Below are 15,426 nucleotides of genomic sequence, written 5' to 3' on the forward strand. Positions count from 1 at the left end.
TAGAAAATACCAGCACAGTCAAGGTTTGTACACTCCATATACCTCAAAGCAAACGAAGGCAGAGTGAAAATGAGTTTAGACTTAACCTCCGTAACTTACCCCAGGAGTAACTTTTAATGTAGCCCTTGATTTCTGATTCATTTCTAACGTTTGAATGAAGTAGCTCTATCTTGAGATAAGTCTTACTTTTCAGTGTTAGCACTTTTAATATTAATTATTAACCATTTCATTAGGGATTAGTTAACAGAGCACTTGAGAATAAGAATATATTTTAGGTAGGGGCTGAAAAATTATTTTGATAGATACTGTTATATTGCAGTCATGCCATGGTTGTGAACATCAAAACTACATTGCTTTACCTTGGAAATTTCTGCTTGTTTGCTGACTTCTGGACTTTAAAGTTTCAGTATACTTTTGATTGCACAGAGCATCTATCCATTTGTTCATTCAAAAAATGTTTACTGAACATGTGTGTGCTGGGAAGTGTGCTGCAAACTGGATAAACGAAACAGTGGACTTTTCAGATATGTTGCTGTTATGGAGTTTACAGTCTATTGGGAAATAGAATGAAATTTATTCAGTCATAAAGAACAATGGTGCTTCACTAATATTTTAAAGACCTATTAACTTATTTTGAAGTAACTTGGAGCAGTTTGTTCTTTGTTCTTTTTGCAAAATACATTCGAGCATTCAAGGTTTTGGGGCTAACGTGTTTCCATATGTGATCCATATGTGAAATCAGACATTACTCAGAGAGCCAGGACAATGTGAACCAGAGGGAGAGTTTGGGAGAATATGAACAAGTAGTAGGTTTATGTGGGTAAAATTCATATTACCCTATTTATAGGCAGGGAAGTAAAAAATATTTCTTTCTACTTAAGAAATATTAAGTAATTTAATATTACATAAGTCCTTTTTTCTGTAAAAATGTTTAATGTGTAAGAATTGACAAGTTAAATTCCTTTAGAATGGAGATATAACAGAAAAAATGGGCTTCCCAGGTGGTTCAGTGGTTAAAAAAAAAATCCGCCTGCCAAGCAGAATACAAGAGATTTGGCCCCTGGGTCAGGAAGAGCCCCTGGGTCAGGAAGAGCCCCTGGAGAAGAAATTGGCAATCTGCTGCAGTATTCTTACCTGGGAAATCCCATGGACAGAGGAGCTGGTGGGCTACAGTTCATGGGGTTGCAGATGAGTTGGATGCGATTTAGGAACTAAACAGGAACAGAAAGAACAAATGAGAATCATGGCAACTAAGATCATGTCTGACTTATGTGAAAGTTTCTTGTAACCCTGGTCAAGAAAATTTGCCCAGATACCTTATTCTAACAGGGTACAGCAGAGGGACAAGTGGTGATCCCTCCTGATGCTAAAGCTTTTTCTAATTTAGCTGTTTCTTAATGACTGATTGCTTGAAAGTCAAGATGCTCATTTTCTTATTTTCTGTACTTGTTCAGGTTTGAGAATTAAGAATTTAAGATGGGGAATAAGGCTTTGCTTTCTCTAACTGATATTTTCTAACTAGGTACTTCGTAACTCAGGAAGACCTCATTTATTCCCAGTAATATGTTTTACTAAAACTCTTTCAGGTAACTTTACAAAGACGTGTGACTTAATAGTAGATCATGGCTTGAACTCAGTTTTTATTTATTGTTGTTACTAAAAAAATTTTAGTGAGGTTTTCTTTTTTTTTCTTTTTGTCTCTGTAGTTATCAGAGACTGTTACAGACAATTGCTGTACTCGAAGCTCAGCGTTCTCAAGCAGTCCAGGACCTTGAAAGTTTAGGCAGACATCAGAGAGAAGCACTAAAAAATCCCATTGGATTTGTGGAAAAACTCCAGAAGAAGGTATATTTTGACCACTTTTTAAATTTATTGAGATATATTTGGTAATAACCTTATTTATTCTTTTTATATGAATACTTTTTAAAATGTTTAACCATGTTACTGAAGGTGGGATACTGCCTTCCTTCACCCCACCAAACACACAATAAGTATACCCCCAGTGAAGATAGCTAGGAACTTTAATTGGATGCTTGTATAGAAACTTGATGTCCTGTTTCTAGCCATTTTTAGTCTTTTTCTGTTACTTTTTTCCTTCCCCGTCTTAAACTACTTTCCCTTTGTTGCTTTCAGGACTTTTAAGTTTATTGAAACTAAAAGAAAAAATACTTTAGTATTTTTAGTGTTTATTTACTGCTTTATTTACTCTAAAAGCAGTAGAAAACAGTGGTGATACAAACAAAAATTCTGTTTTAAATGTCTTTAAGGATATGGTTGCCAAGGTCATGAGAATGAGGTGCAAGATGTGCGTTTATGCCATAGTATTTGTCTTGAATTGGGGACCCACAAATTCAGTAAATTTGAGAGGTAAATATTAGTCAGACAAAAACATTGTCTGAAAAGATTAAAACTGAAAAACTATGAGAAACAATCCTCTTGTTCATCTTAATGCACAAATTTAGCCTGTTTTGTATGACAAGTTTACTTACTAGTTATTAATGAGTCACAAAAGTAGTATACCAGGTGTTGAGGCAGCAGTCTTAGGGACTTCATTTTATGAACACGTACAGTGTTTACTTGTCCTGGATTCAACTAAAATAGATTGTGCTTTAAGCTTAAACTCATTTTTTTCAGTTGTTAGGTGGGCAAAAAAGTTGCAGTTACACACATTTTCTATATATGTACGTGGTTGGTTATCTGCTGATTTTCCATGTCTATGTTTAGTTTAGAACTAGATTTCTTTCCACTTTATCTCAGAAACTGGGATGTGACATTGGCCCTCTTAAAATTTTTTTGCAAAAGTGTTCAAATGTGTATTAAATCCCAGATACGTTGGTAATCATGAAAGACTTGTGTTCCTTGGAAAGAAAATTTTCTGCTGATTTTAATTTAGAAGTTTGATTCTTTAGTTTTTCTGTGTTAACTCATATATGCTTAATTTGCTTACTTTCTTTAAGTTTACCATAGTAGTTAAGTTGTTGACATATGATCCCATTGTTTTAGTGAACATCTGAAAACTCCTAATTGAAATTAAGGAAACTTGGTTTATATATTGGTACAGAGACTGCAGGGAACCTTAATGGCTTGTTAGCTTTCTTTGATGTTTTACCATCATTGTTTTAAAAGACACTCTATTCAATAACTTCAAAAAATTGAGTCTTAGACTGATATACATTATTATAATGATGGTTGTAGTATACTGTATTACAGGCAAAATAAAAATTAATCCTGTGTCACAGTGTGGACTTTGCTTGCCAGTTTCATAATTTATGACCTCATTTTTTAAATCAACATTTTATTATCAAAAATGTTAAGTAGACAAAAAAGTGGAAAGTATGATATAGTTAATGCACACATCCACCCTCGAGATTCTACAAAAAACTTTTTACTGTATTTGCTTTATTGTGTGTTTTTTCAATCCTTCCATCTACTATTCTATCTCATTTCAAGATGGAATCCATTTCATGCATTCCAGAGTTGCAGACACACATACTTAACCCCAAAACACTTCAGAGAGCATATTATTAACTAAATTTTTTTTAAAGCTTTTTAATATGAAATTTACATACAGTGAAATTCAGAAATCCCAGTTTTATCATTATATGAGTTCTGACCATTACCCCCACCTATGTAACCCAAATTACTATCAAAAGACTGAGCACATAATAACCTGGTTTTAGTAATGACAACTAATAACTTCTCTGAAGGTGGTTGGTAAAGTAACTGAATTCAAAGTAAAGTAAGGATATAGTTTTGATTCTCAAAATGTGGTAGGTTTTTTTGTACATGTCTTAAGCGTTATATAGTATGAAAATAATTCATTGTTTTGTGAATAAGTCAGGAACACAGGGGGTCCATTTAAAATGAATTCTGTGTGTCAGGTCATATCTATTTCAGTCAAACACATTTCATATGCTGTTCTTAGAGATAAAAACCATTCTTTGCTATTTCTGTTTAAGTGTGTTAAAGAACATTATGTCTGTATAGGTCAGCTGTAGACCTCTATCTAAAAATAGTGCTTATGTTTTGTTAAGTTCATTTTTCTTTACGTGGCTATCATTATACCATTTAATGTTTTGACTGTATTTTTATTGACTGTTGGATTCAGAATGAACAGAAATGCCAGTTGATGATTATTTAGATTTGGAATCATCTGAAAATTTGGCTATTGTTGATAATTTCTTGAATTAACCTTAGATGTCACTTTTTTTTTTCCTCCCACCAGGCTGATATAGGGCTTCCATATCCACAGAGAGTTGTTCAGTTGCCTGAGATTGTATGGGACCAATATACCAGTAGCCTTGGAAACTTTGAAAGAGAATTTAAAAATCGTAAAAGGCATACTAGGAGAGTTAAGCTAGTTTTTGATAAAGGTAATAAATTACATGATAATTTAAGTAGAGAAATACCTGGCAAAGTCTTGCTTTACTAATCCTATACATGGTTTTCTTTTTAGTAGGTTTACCTGCTAGACCAAAAAGTCCTTTAGATCCTAGGAAGGATGGAGAGTCCCTTTCATACTCTGTGTTGCCTTTGAGTGATGGTCCAGAAGGCTCAAACAGTCGTCCTCAGGTAGGCAGTATAAAGTGTTGTAGTAGAAAAATTTGAATTGTAGACAAAAGATTTTAACATTTGCTGACTTGTATTCTTAAATTTCAAGCAGTCTTCACTTGAAGGTATAGTAAGAACATGAACTTTGAAGTTAAGAAAACGCTGGGTGGAAATCACAACCCCACTACTTACGAACAGTGGAACTTCAGATGGTCGTTTCTATTAAAGTCCCCAAGCTACAGTTTCCTCTTCTATAAAATGTGATTAATATCACCCTATGTTGTAGAGTTGTGAGGATTATAATGAGTAGTACATGTAACATGATGAGTTCAGTGCCTGACACACAGTACAGTATTTATTCTAAAAATAAGAGCTCTTTGTGTGTAGTGGAATGTAACCAGGATTTGCTGGTTGTAACCTGGCCTTGCTGCTGTTAATTAGATGAACCTTGATAAACGTGGGTTTAGAATGAAAAAGTAGCATTTCTTTTTCTTTAAAATGAAGTTGCTGTCATCATTCATGTTGTTTGGCCATATCAAAGAGTAGTCTGGGGAGGGAGGTGGGAGGGGGGTTCATGTTTGGGATCGCATGTACACCCGTGGTGGATTCATATCAATGTATGGCAAAACCAATACAGTATTGTAAAGTAAAATAAAGTAAAAATAAAAATTAAAAAAAAAAAACAACAAAGAGTAGTCTGTTTTTTTGTCTCTGACAAAAGCCTTATTTTATATGCAGATGATAAGAGGACGCCTGTGTGATGATACCAAACCTGAAACATTTAACCAGTTGTGGACCGTTGAAGAACAGGTAATAGATATTTCTCAATTGTGTAGGTTAAAAAATAAGCAGTTAAAATTAGAGTAAGTATTGTAAATAAAGCGTATATTGTATGTGTGTATGTGCGTGCATGTGTGCTGAGTCACTTCATTTGTATCTGACTCTTCGCAACTCCATGGACTGTAGTCTGCCAGACTCATCTTCCCATGGGATTCTCTAGGCAAGAATACTAGAGTAGGTTGCCATGCCCTTCTCCAGGGGAGCTTCCCAATCCAGAGTTGGAACCTGTGCTTTGGCAGTTGGATCCTTTGCCACTAGCGCCACCTGGGAAGTGTATACTGTTGTATGCTATCCCTCTTAATCATGAATTTAAAATATTTAAACTTATTTCTGTATACCTTTTTGCATATGTAAAGAATTTTTCATTCTGAGAATATATGAATTCCATTTAGGGGATGGTTTCTAAAGAAGGAACCTGGGTTTTGGGAGGGGGCTTGAAAAAGATACTGAAACAGATGGATAAAGCTTTTGTAATACAGCTTTGTGAGACAGAAAAACACAGAGCCAAGTAAAGCTATGCTTCAAAGTGAATTCTTACTTTTGTTTGGAGAGGAGCTGAAAAAGCAAGGTCATAGTATTCTGTTACATTTGGACATATAGCTAGGATTGTTTGTGGGTAAGGTTTGAGATATATCTCTATCTCATATGAGGATTAGCCCCACAGCTGTAATGAGTTGATCTGTTTATAAAAAACTTTGTGCTGAATCACTTCAGTCTGTTCGACTCTGTGCATCCCTACAGACTGTAGCCCACCAGGTCCTCGGTCTGTGGGATTCTTCAGGCAAGAATACTGGAGTGGGTTGCCATTTCCGTCTCCAGGGAATCATCTCAGCCCAGGGATCGATCCTGGGTCTCCCACATTGCAGGCAGATTCTTTGCCCAAGTGCATGCATGCTCAGTCGTGTCTGACTCTTTGCAGCTCCATGGACTATAGCCCACCAGGGGATTTCCTTCTCTAAGGGATCTTCCCATCCTGGGGATCAAATCCGCATCTCCTTTGTCTCCTGCATTGGCAGGCAGGTTCTTTATTACTAGTACCACCTGGGAAGCCTGTGCGTGTGTGCTCAGTCAGTTGTGTCTGACTCTCTGCAACACTATGCACTGTCGCCTGCCAGGTTCCTCTGTCCTTGGGATTCTCCAGGTGAGAATATTCGAGTGGGTTGCCATTTCCTTCTCCAGGGGATCTTTCCGATTCAGGGATCGAACGCTGGTCTGTTAGGATGCAGACAGATTCTTTACCATCTGAGCTACCAGGGAGGCCCACCTGTTAAAACACTCCTTTAGCCAAGCCCATATTAAGATAGGATAAGATTATTCGTAGGACACACTCCAGTCTCCAAGGCAGTTTATTGGTCTTTCAGCCCTGCAGAGATAATACCGATCCATGGTGCCTAAAAGCTGCTCCTGCACACTGGAATAGCTGGGTGATAACATTCCTTTTCTTTCGACATCCAGAATATTCTGCATCCTTAGGACTACTGGAGAATTTTGAAGATAAGTCAGAATATTGAAGTTAAATATTTAAATAGAGGATCATACAAAGTAGGAAAAGATCTCTTAGTATTCTGTCAGAATACAAATGAATTTTTCTATAGTTTGCCAGATCCATAGTCGCTAGCCTAAACATAGTCTAGAAAGAAAATGTGGTCAGTGGAAATCACCAAAATGTGTAATATAGTTACTTTGTGAGGAGTGCTTTCTTTTTACTGAGGTGAATAGAAAAATCTTTCTAAGGTCTTTCATCAGTTTAGTCTTGATTCTTATTTTCCTTGTGAAGTCTTAAATTCCTACTAGAAACTTTTCTTACCATGAAGATTTCTAGTTGACCTAACCCCTAAAGTTGGGGAGGGAGTATTGTAGTTTTAAAGATGAAAGGTGAATGTATTTATTTAGAAGCTCAGTATTAAACTTTCTTAAATTTGGTCTTTGGTTTGGCTTAGAAAAAGCTTGAACAGCTACTCCTGAAATACCCTCCTGAAGAAGTAGAATCTCGACGCTGGCAGAAGATAGCAGATGAACTGGGCAACCGGACAGCAAAACAGGTAACTGAGGAGATGGCTCCATATTATTGGCATGTTTTTTATTTTTTAAATTATTTAAAAGCTGGGTCTTCGCTGCTGCCTGCAGGCTTTCTCTAGTTGCAGCAAGTGGGGATTACTCTAGCTGCAGTGCATGAACTTCTCATTGTAGTGGCTTTCTTGTTGTGAAGCACAGGCTAGTTCCCCTGCAGCATGTGGAATCTTCCTGGACCAAGGATTGAACTGATGTTCCCTATATTGCCAGGTGGATTCTTTACTACTGGACCACCAGGGAAGTCCCTGATGGTTTTTTTTTTAAAGTGAAGGATAATGCAGCTAAAATCAGCAGATCTGCCCCTTCATATTTAGCTACACAATACTATAGTATGGGGAGTTTTAAAAAATAACATTGTTTATTGATTTTAGAAACAACTCAAGATAGTTCTGCTTTGAATCATTACGAAATACTAAAAAATAAAAATGTAGTATTTGATGAGTACAGCAGTTATGTGCTTTTGGGTTAGACTATGCTAATAGATTTGTGATAATGCCTTAATTAGTATTCCCTGGTTGTCTTTCTAAAAAAATACCTGCCAGCTTTCTCCTTCACATTCCCATTGATATTAATAGATATGTTTTTATGCTCATGCACGAATGTTCACAAGTTGAAGATGTGTTTAGCTTAGGAATCAAACAGATTTAATTTAACAATTTTTTTGGTCTAAGTGTCTTTAGCAATTTAAAATTATTTCTAGATTTATGTGGCTATTAAGTTGTTACTATTCATTAAGGTACACGTATATTTTAAAAACTGTTTTGGTACTGAATGTCTTGTCATTCATTATGTTAAAAGGCTTGTCATGTTTCCTTAGGTTGCCAGCCGAGTGCAGAAGTATTTCATAAAACTAACTAAAGCTGGGATTCCAGTCCCAGGCAGAACACCAAACTTATACATATACTCCAAAAAGGTAAAAAGAAAGTTGGCAAAAGTAAACTTTAGATCTCAGATTAAGGTCATCAAAGTCAGAGTTGCTGTGTAAAAGTTTATATGTTATTCAGAACAACATTATTTTATTTTTAAATAAACTCACTCTAAACATTTTGTTACATTGAGCATAAGTGAACTTCGATGATTTTTTAGGGATATGTTAGTTTATGTGAGTGAGTACCGTTTGAAAGGTATTAGATTGAATATATGTCAGAAAAAGGCCTTTGTGATGTTAAAGTTTTTAGGATATTTGATTCTTTAATAATACAGTCAATTTCTGTTTTATACATATGCTGTATAAATCCAATTTAATCTTCACTACAATTCTTAAAAGTGTGGGTAGTATCACCTTCACTTTACTCATGTGAATATTAACAGCTAGCTTTTATTCTTACTGTTGAATGCTCTGAGCTAGGTCCTGTTTTACAACCTTTTTTATAGATGAGAAAGCTAAGTACACTGAGTAAGTTGTCTAGTCACATAGCTAGCAAGTCTGGGAATCATTGATCTTCTGATTCTGCTCCTAAGCCGCTTCGACCATTCTTTGCTTCTCTGTACAGTGAAAAAGCTGTTGTCTCTCTCCTCTGTAGAGCACTGCATGAAATTATAGCCAGTTTTTTTTTTTTTTTTTTGCTTTAATTGAAGGGGAAAAAAGCACGTAATTGTCCTTCTTTCATTTTGTTGGTAAATCATCCTGATACCTTCCCTCCCAAAAACTGCCATCTTTCATACAAAGAGAAGCTGGGAGTGTATCTAATGCTGTTACCCTTCCTTATTGAAGCTAACTATTTTATGTAATTTTACATTAAGTATATTGTCTATACATGTCTATGTTTTAAAGTTTTTATTCTTTTCCAAACTTTGGAAGCTTGTTTTAATTTCTCATATTTTAAAAATATTTTGAATTTTTCTCTCCCCATTGTAGCATTGTCTGTCTTAGGTGTGTAGAGTTCATCCTATAACTTTGGAATCTTGGAACTTTAACAACCAGCATTTAACCTAATGGCTCTGATTGTCCTGATTTCTGGGTTACCTTTAGATGTGTTGTACACCTCATGTTTTCACCACTAAAACAAGATGATGATAACAAAAAGAATACTCGGGAAGCCTAAATGTGTTTTCTCCTTTGGGAATTTAATAGGCATCTTGACTGTAGAGATCTGGCCCAGTCATAGTTATGGTTCTTAGCCATGGTTAGAGTTCTAATTTTGAAATGAAACAGTGGTTCTCCATGTAGCTGAGGTTATTCTTCGTGGCTGTGCTGTTAGTGAAGTCTGCATAGTGGTTCAAAGTGAGGTCATTGTTCCATATAGACCTAGTTTATAATCTTGGTTCTACTACTTTCTAGCTGCAACACTTGGAACATAAAAGTTCCACTTCCTCGTGCCTCTGTTTTTTCACCTTTAAATTAGGGGTGATAATAACTGCTTTATAGGAATGTTTTGAGGATTAAGTGACATTGACGAAGAGTAAGCAGTCAATCAATGTTAGATACTATTTTCAAACATTCATCATGTTGGGGAAATTTTCATTTTACTTGATAGTTTTACATCTGGCTTTGGCTAACTTCATCCTCCTTATCTATAAGATGACCTTAAGAATTCAGCATGTGAATGCCAAGAGTGTGAAAAATGTTGGTGATACAAATACAAGTATGTGGCCCAGGATACTCCATGTGGATATTCCCCCTATATTTCTAATTGTTGGTTTGGTTTGTTTTTATTTAAGGCTTGTTGTGCTTTTAAAAATCCAGGTAACAGAAAAAACAACCACATAAAAGTATACTGAAGGATAGAGGTGCAATCCTTTTGATTAGACAGTCTTGCAGGAAGTAGCATTTATATTTTTGATTCTTTTAATGATTGTCCACTATCCCAATTAAAAATTTGTTTTCTCACTTAGTCTTCAACAAGCAGACGACAACACCCCCTTAATAAGCATCTCTTTAAACCTTCCACTTTCATGACTTCCCATGAACCACCAGTGTATATGGATGAAGATGATGACCGATCCTGTTTTCATAGCCATATGAACACTGCTGTTGAGGAGGCATCAGTAAGTTATCTATAGTGTATCTATATCCTACATCTGTCTTTATATTATACAGATCAGGATGCAAAATGGGAGCACCAGGATTTGCTATTTATTTCCATTCTTTAGATAATGGTACTTTCTTTTCTCTTAAATTAACTAGTCAAACTTGTTTTACGTTGGGCTTTAAAAATGTTCTTAAGAAGAAACTTTCAAGCTAATAAAAAATAAACCCACATGTACCCATTATATAGTTTTAATGGTTATCAATTTGTGGCAATCTAATTTTTACCTGTGCTTCCTACCCACCCCAACTTTCTTTCTGGGATTATTTTGGAGCAAGTTCCAGACATTATGAAATGTCATTATCATGTTTATTAAAAAGTAATCCTTTATATAATCAGATACACAGTTAGTTTACATTTTCCCAATTATAATTTGCGAAAGACCTCTTCCCACCCCCCATACTTGTTTTGTTGAAAACCTGGCTTATTTGTCTTAGAGAATTTACCACAGTGTGGCTTTTATTGTTTGTATCTCCTTGGTGTCGTGTAACCTGTTCCTCTGTTTTCTGAATCTCCTATACGTTGATAGATCCAGACAATTAATCAGATTCAGATTTGTTTTTTGTTAGGGTGGGCAGGACTACTTTGTGTATACTTTCATCAGTCTGGTTGTCTCTTTCTTTTGACATAGCAGCCATAGATTGTTGCTTTGACCCATTAACTCATTAGATGTTATAAAATAATAAAATTCTTTCTTCATTTATTTGATAGAATATTCTGTAAAGTAACCCTGCCATCAACTATTTGATTATCCTAAGGTTCATATAAAAAAGGCAGCATAGTTGCTTGATCGTCCCCTTTATTTTCTTGTTTTTAAAATAATGTTCGGTCTCTAATAGCCTCCAAAATGACTCATAAGGTTTAAAAATTTTTGTATTCTTATGAGTTGTTGAACTTATATTTATGTGCATTGACGAATTCAGTGCATTGACATTATTGTCTTTATTAGTGTACAAGTTGGTCCATTGGTTGGTTGTAACCTATTCAAGTTGGATTTTGAGATTGTTTGACAAGATTCTAGTTCTCTTATAACCTTCTTACTGTCTGCTGGAACAAGGAAATTAAAGGCTCATCTTGTGTATTTCCTGCTTCAGAGCTAAAATTAGTTCTGCTTTCTTTTATTGAGAAATGGTATTTGGAAGCTCTAGCCCAATAAAATGGAATAAAAGTCTATGGACTTACTTGGTGGCTCAGTGGTAAAGAATCTGCCTGCAATGCAGGAGACTCGGGTTCAATCCCTGTGTTGGGTAGATCTCCTGGAGAAGGAAATGGCAACCCACTTCAGGATTCTTGCCTGGAAATCCCCCGGACAGAGGAGCCTGGCAGGCCATGGTCCACGGGGTCATAAAGAATTGGACATGACCTAGCAACTAAGCACACACACATCCTAATCTATGATGTTACTTGCTTTTGGATTGATCATTGTACTTAAGCCTGTACAGTGGACAGAACTGAGAAATGTTATACATTTGTTCAAATGAAAAGATATAATAAATTCATATTTTTATTTCAAATTCAACTTAGGATGAGAATTTTACTTACCTATATTTATCTTTAATATGTATCATTTTTCTCCCATGCTGAAAATCCCAGTTGTTAGTGATATCAACATAATGTTCACTTTCTTTGTCACACACTGGTCACAGTAATCACAGAATTTAATAGCAGCACCACCGTCAACAATATGATACTGAAAATAGGAGTTTGGGGTGGCACTTTTTTTGCCTTAGGATATATCCCACTATAGAAATAAAATCAAATCACACTTTGTAAATATTCTAGGACTAATTCCTCTTTGTGTTGTCATCCTTTGGATGCTAATTTAGGTTAATTCTTTTCGTTTTATTTTCCATTCATAGAAATTCCTTTTTATTGCTGTTAATATTTTTTTACTTTACTATGCTAAAATTCTTAGTAAGTAACATGATTCTGATTCCTCACTTAAAGGACATATAGATTGCCTTGTATCTTTCCTAATATTTTGATTATATGTGGTAACTGGAAAAGGAGATTTTAATGAAAAGTCAGCAGATAAAAGTACATCTCATTTGTTCTTTCTCTAGATTAATCAAATACTGACTGTATACTTTTGTATCAGACTACCATAAAATATATTCTTAATTTTTTTGCCTTTTAAATTGTCTTTTGAAAAACAGCTACTGTCTGCTGTGTCTTAGGATATAATATTTATGTGTAATTTTATATTTTGTGACTATTATAATTACTCAGTTGAGTATCATTCACTTATATTTAATACATAACAGGCTCTGCTAGAAATCAGCTTGCACAGGTATGAACAAAAGTGTTTTAAAAATAGGTGTGATTGTAATTATTTTAGAGGGACTTGATTTAGATTGAGAATTTAAAAGACCCAAGGAAGTGATATCAAGTTCATCATTAAAGGAAGAATAAAATTTAGCTAGGTGAGGAGTGATGGTGGGATGTTTAAGAGAAATACATTTTGAGAAAATTGGTAAAATGTAGTATAGGTGGTTGAATTTGATTTAAGTTTTGTTTGATTTTGTTTATTTTTAAATGAGTACCAGTTCACACCATTTTAATTACTTTAATATATCTATTTAAATGTATATTTATAAACCCTCTACTGTAAAATTTATAGATTCAGTTTCTCTTTTCAGAAAAGCAGAGCTAGAGAGAGAATCTGTATACTGTTTTAGCCCCCCTTAAAATTAGTCATAGTATTTCTCCTTTAAGTAACTTTAAAATCATTATAACTAGGAAATCTGTTTGTGGGTGAACATTTAAGAAAATATTTGTTTGGTTTATAACATTGTATGTTTCATGTGTACAGCATTTTAACTCAACTAACGTATATTGTAGCATTCTTACCACCAATAATCGAGTTTCCATCTGTCACCATACATTTGACCCCCTCTACCCATTTTTCCCACCCCTGCCACTCTTTCCCTCTGTGGGAGGGACACCAATCTGGTCTCTACACTTGAGTGTGTTTTTGGTTTTGTTTATATGTTTATTTTTTAGTATTCTGCATGAGTGAAATCATGGTATTGTCTTTCTCCAAATAAGTGACTTATTTCACTTAATTGCCCCAAGTCCATTCCTCATGCTGCAGATGGCAAGATTTTTCTTTTTTAATGACTGAAGCATTTGGAAGTTTTATTTTTAATTGTGGTAAATACCCATAACATAAAATTTGCCATCTTAGCCAATTTTGAGAAGTTGGGCAAATGCTATACTTTCTATAAACATCATTTTCCTTGATAAAATATAAACATAGTACTAATAATATTTAACATGAGAAGCAGGAGGAATGGGAGGTGCAGGGGTTGTCTGGTCCAGGATTGGAAATTGATAGAACATGGGATTAATTAATTGGAGGTGCTTTTTAGGAGGATTGTGGGAATCAGTGACCATGGGATCAGTCATGAGGTAGCAAAGGAAAGAAATAGATACTGGGTGGCAGAGCACAAATAAACTGGGAGAATAGCAAGCTTGGTGTTTTCATCTGTCAGCTTCAACTTCATATATTCGTGTAGTTTTTACTGTTCTTTATACTCAGTTCTTTATAATCATCTTTGTAACTTAAGTTCATCCATTTAAGAGAAATGTACTGTTTTAATCATTGGAGTACTGAGCAGAAGGCAGAGTAGAGATTGTTTTGCCTGCTTTAAGAAAATGCCATATTTACCTGAGGAATCATAAAAATCTGTTAGATTGGTGAAGAGGAGCTTCCTGCAGATCAAGAAGAAGTAGATTATAAGGAGTCTTTCAGGTCTCCATGAACTTGTTGGGGAGGAGTTGAGTTTGCATTAGTCTATGGTATGGCAGAAGTGGGAGTCATGCCTTGTTCCCTGTTACTTGCATTATGAAGCTGCCTACTATAGTTTAGTATTACTGTTGCATTAAGAAGCCCTCCAGAAGTATTAGTCTAAAATATTACTGGTACCAGCACTGATTTCCTATGAGCCCTAAAATGTTGAGGGTTTCTTTAAATGTGAAAAATACCTTGTCAATAGAAAAATATTATTTATCAGTATTTCTCATACTAATTTGTTTTAATTGTCAAACTAACTGTTTCATGGTTTTCTTTCCTTTTTTTTTTTTTCTTTTCCTCAATAGGATGAAGAAAGTATTCCTGTCACGTATAGGAATTTACCTGAATATAAGGAACTATTACAGTTTAAAAAGTTAAAAAAACAAAAACTTCAGCAAATGCAAGCTGAAAGTGGATTTGTGCAGCATGTAGGATTCAAGGTAAATTCTACTTAATTTTTCTATTCATTTAATTTTTGCAAGGGTGATAAGAGATATTTAAGGTGGTTTTTGGAGCTTTCAACTCCACAACTTTCAAGCACACAGATAAAAGTAGGTTTAGCTCTTGTCCTATTCATTTATACAGAGTAGTGTGTCACAGATACTGGTATCAAGAGATTTATGATTCAGTAGAAAGAAGAAAAATATACAGGTATACTTTGAGGTAATAGATGAGATCAGGTGTGTTCCCTGATGGCTCAGATGATAAAGAATCTGCCTTACAGTGCCAGAGACCCAGGTTTGACTCCTGCGTTGGGAAGATCCCCTGGAGGAGGGAATGGCAACCTAATCCGTGGGGTTGCAAAGAGCCAGATACGACTGAGTGACCAACACTTTCAGGTGTATTCGGGGTGGTACGGCTGTAGACAACTTTGACATAGTATATGAGAGGCAAAGTTTTTCTCTAGTATTCCTAAATTTACCGAGATATAACTGACAAATAAAAATTGTATATATTTTAAGGTGTAAAAAAAGTTCAAGATGTTAAAAAAAAGCTTACCTCACATAGTTATCTTGTTTTTTTGAGACAAGAACACTTAACATCTGCTCTCATAGCAAATTACAGGTATTCAGTGCAGTGTTATTAGCTATATATACCATACTGTAAGGGCTTCCCCAGTGACTCAGTGGTAAAGAA

The 15,426-nt window shown here is 35.1% G+C and overlaps 1 protein-coding gene across 1 annotated transcript in view; it reads left to right on the plus strand.

Moving 5' to 3' along the window:
- Positions 1-15,426, plus strand: part of ZZZ3 (zinc finger ZZ-type containing 3) — a 62,438-nt gene that overhangs the window by 43,399 nt on the left and 3,613 nt on the right. Inside the window, exons 2-9 of the mRNA XM_052637381.1 lie at positions 1,707-1,845; positions 4,226-4,373; positions 4,460-4,572; positions 5,290-5,361; positions 7,332-7,433; positions 8,282-8,377; positions 10,300-10,452; positions 14,595-14,729. Of these exons, the coding sequence (XP_052493341.1) occupies positions 1,707-1,845; positions 4,226-4,373; positions 4,460-4,572; positions 5,290-5,361; positions 7,332-7,433; positions 8,282-8,377; positions 10,300-10,452; positions 14,595-14,729 (958 nt within the window). The remainder of the gene's footprint in view (positions 1-1,706; positions 1,846-4,225; positions 4,374-4,459; positions 4,573-5,289; positions 5,362-7,331; positions 7,434-8,281; positions 8,378-10,299; positions 10,453-14,594; positions 14,730-15,426) is intronic.

This window comes from Budorcas taxicolor, chromosome 3 (assembly GCF_023091745.1).
Source record: "Budorcas taxicolor isolate Tak-1 chromosome 3, Takin1.1, whole genome shotgun sequence".
Taxonomy (NCBI): domain Eukaryota; kingdom Metazoa; phylum Chordata; class Mammalia; order Artiodactyla; family Bovidae; genus Budorcas; species Budorcas taxicolor.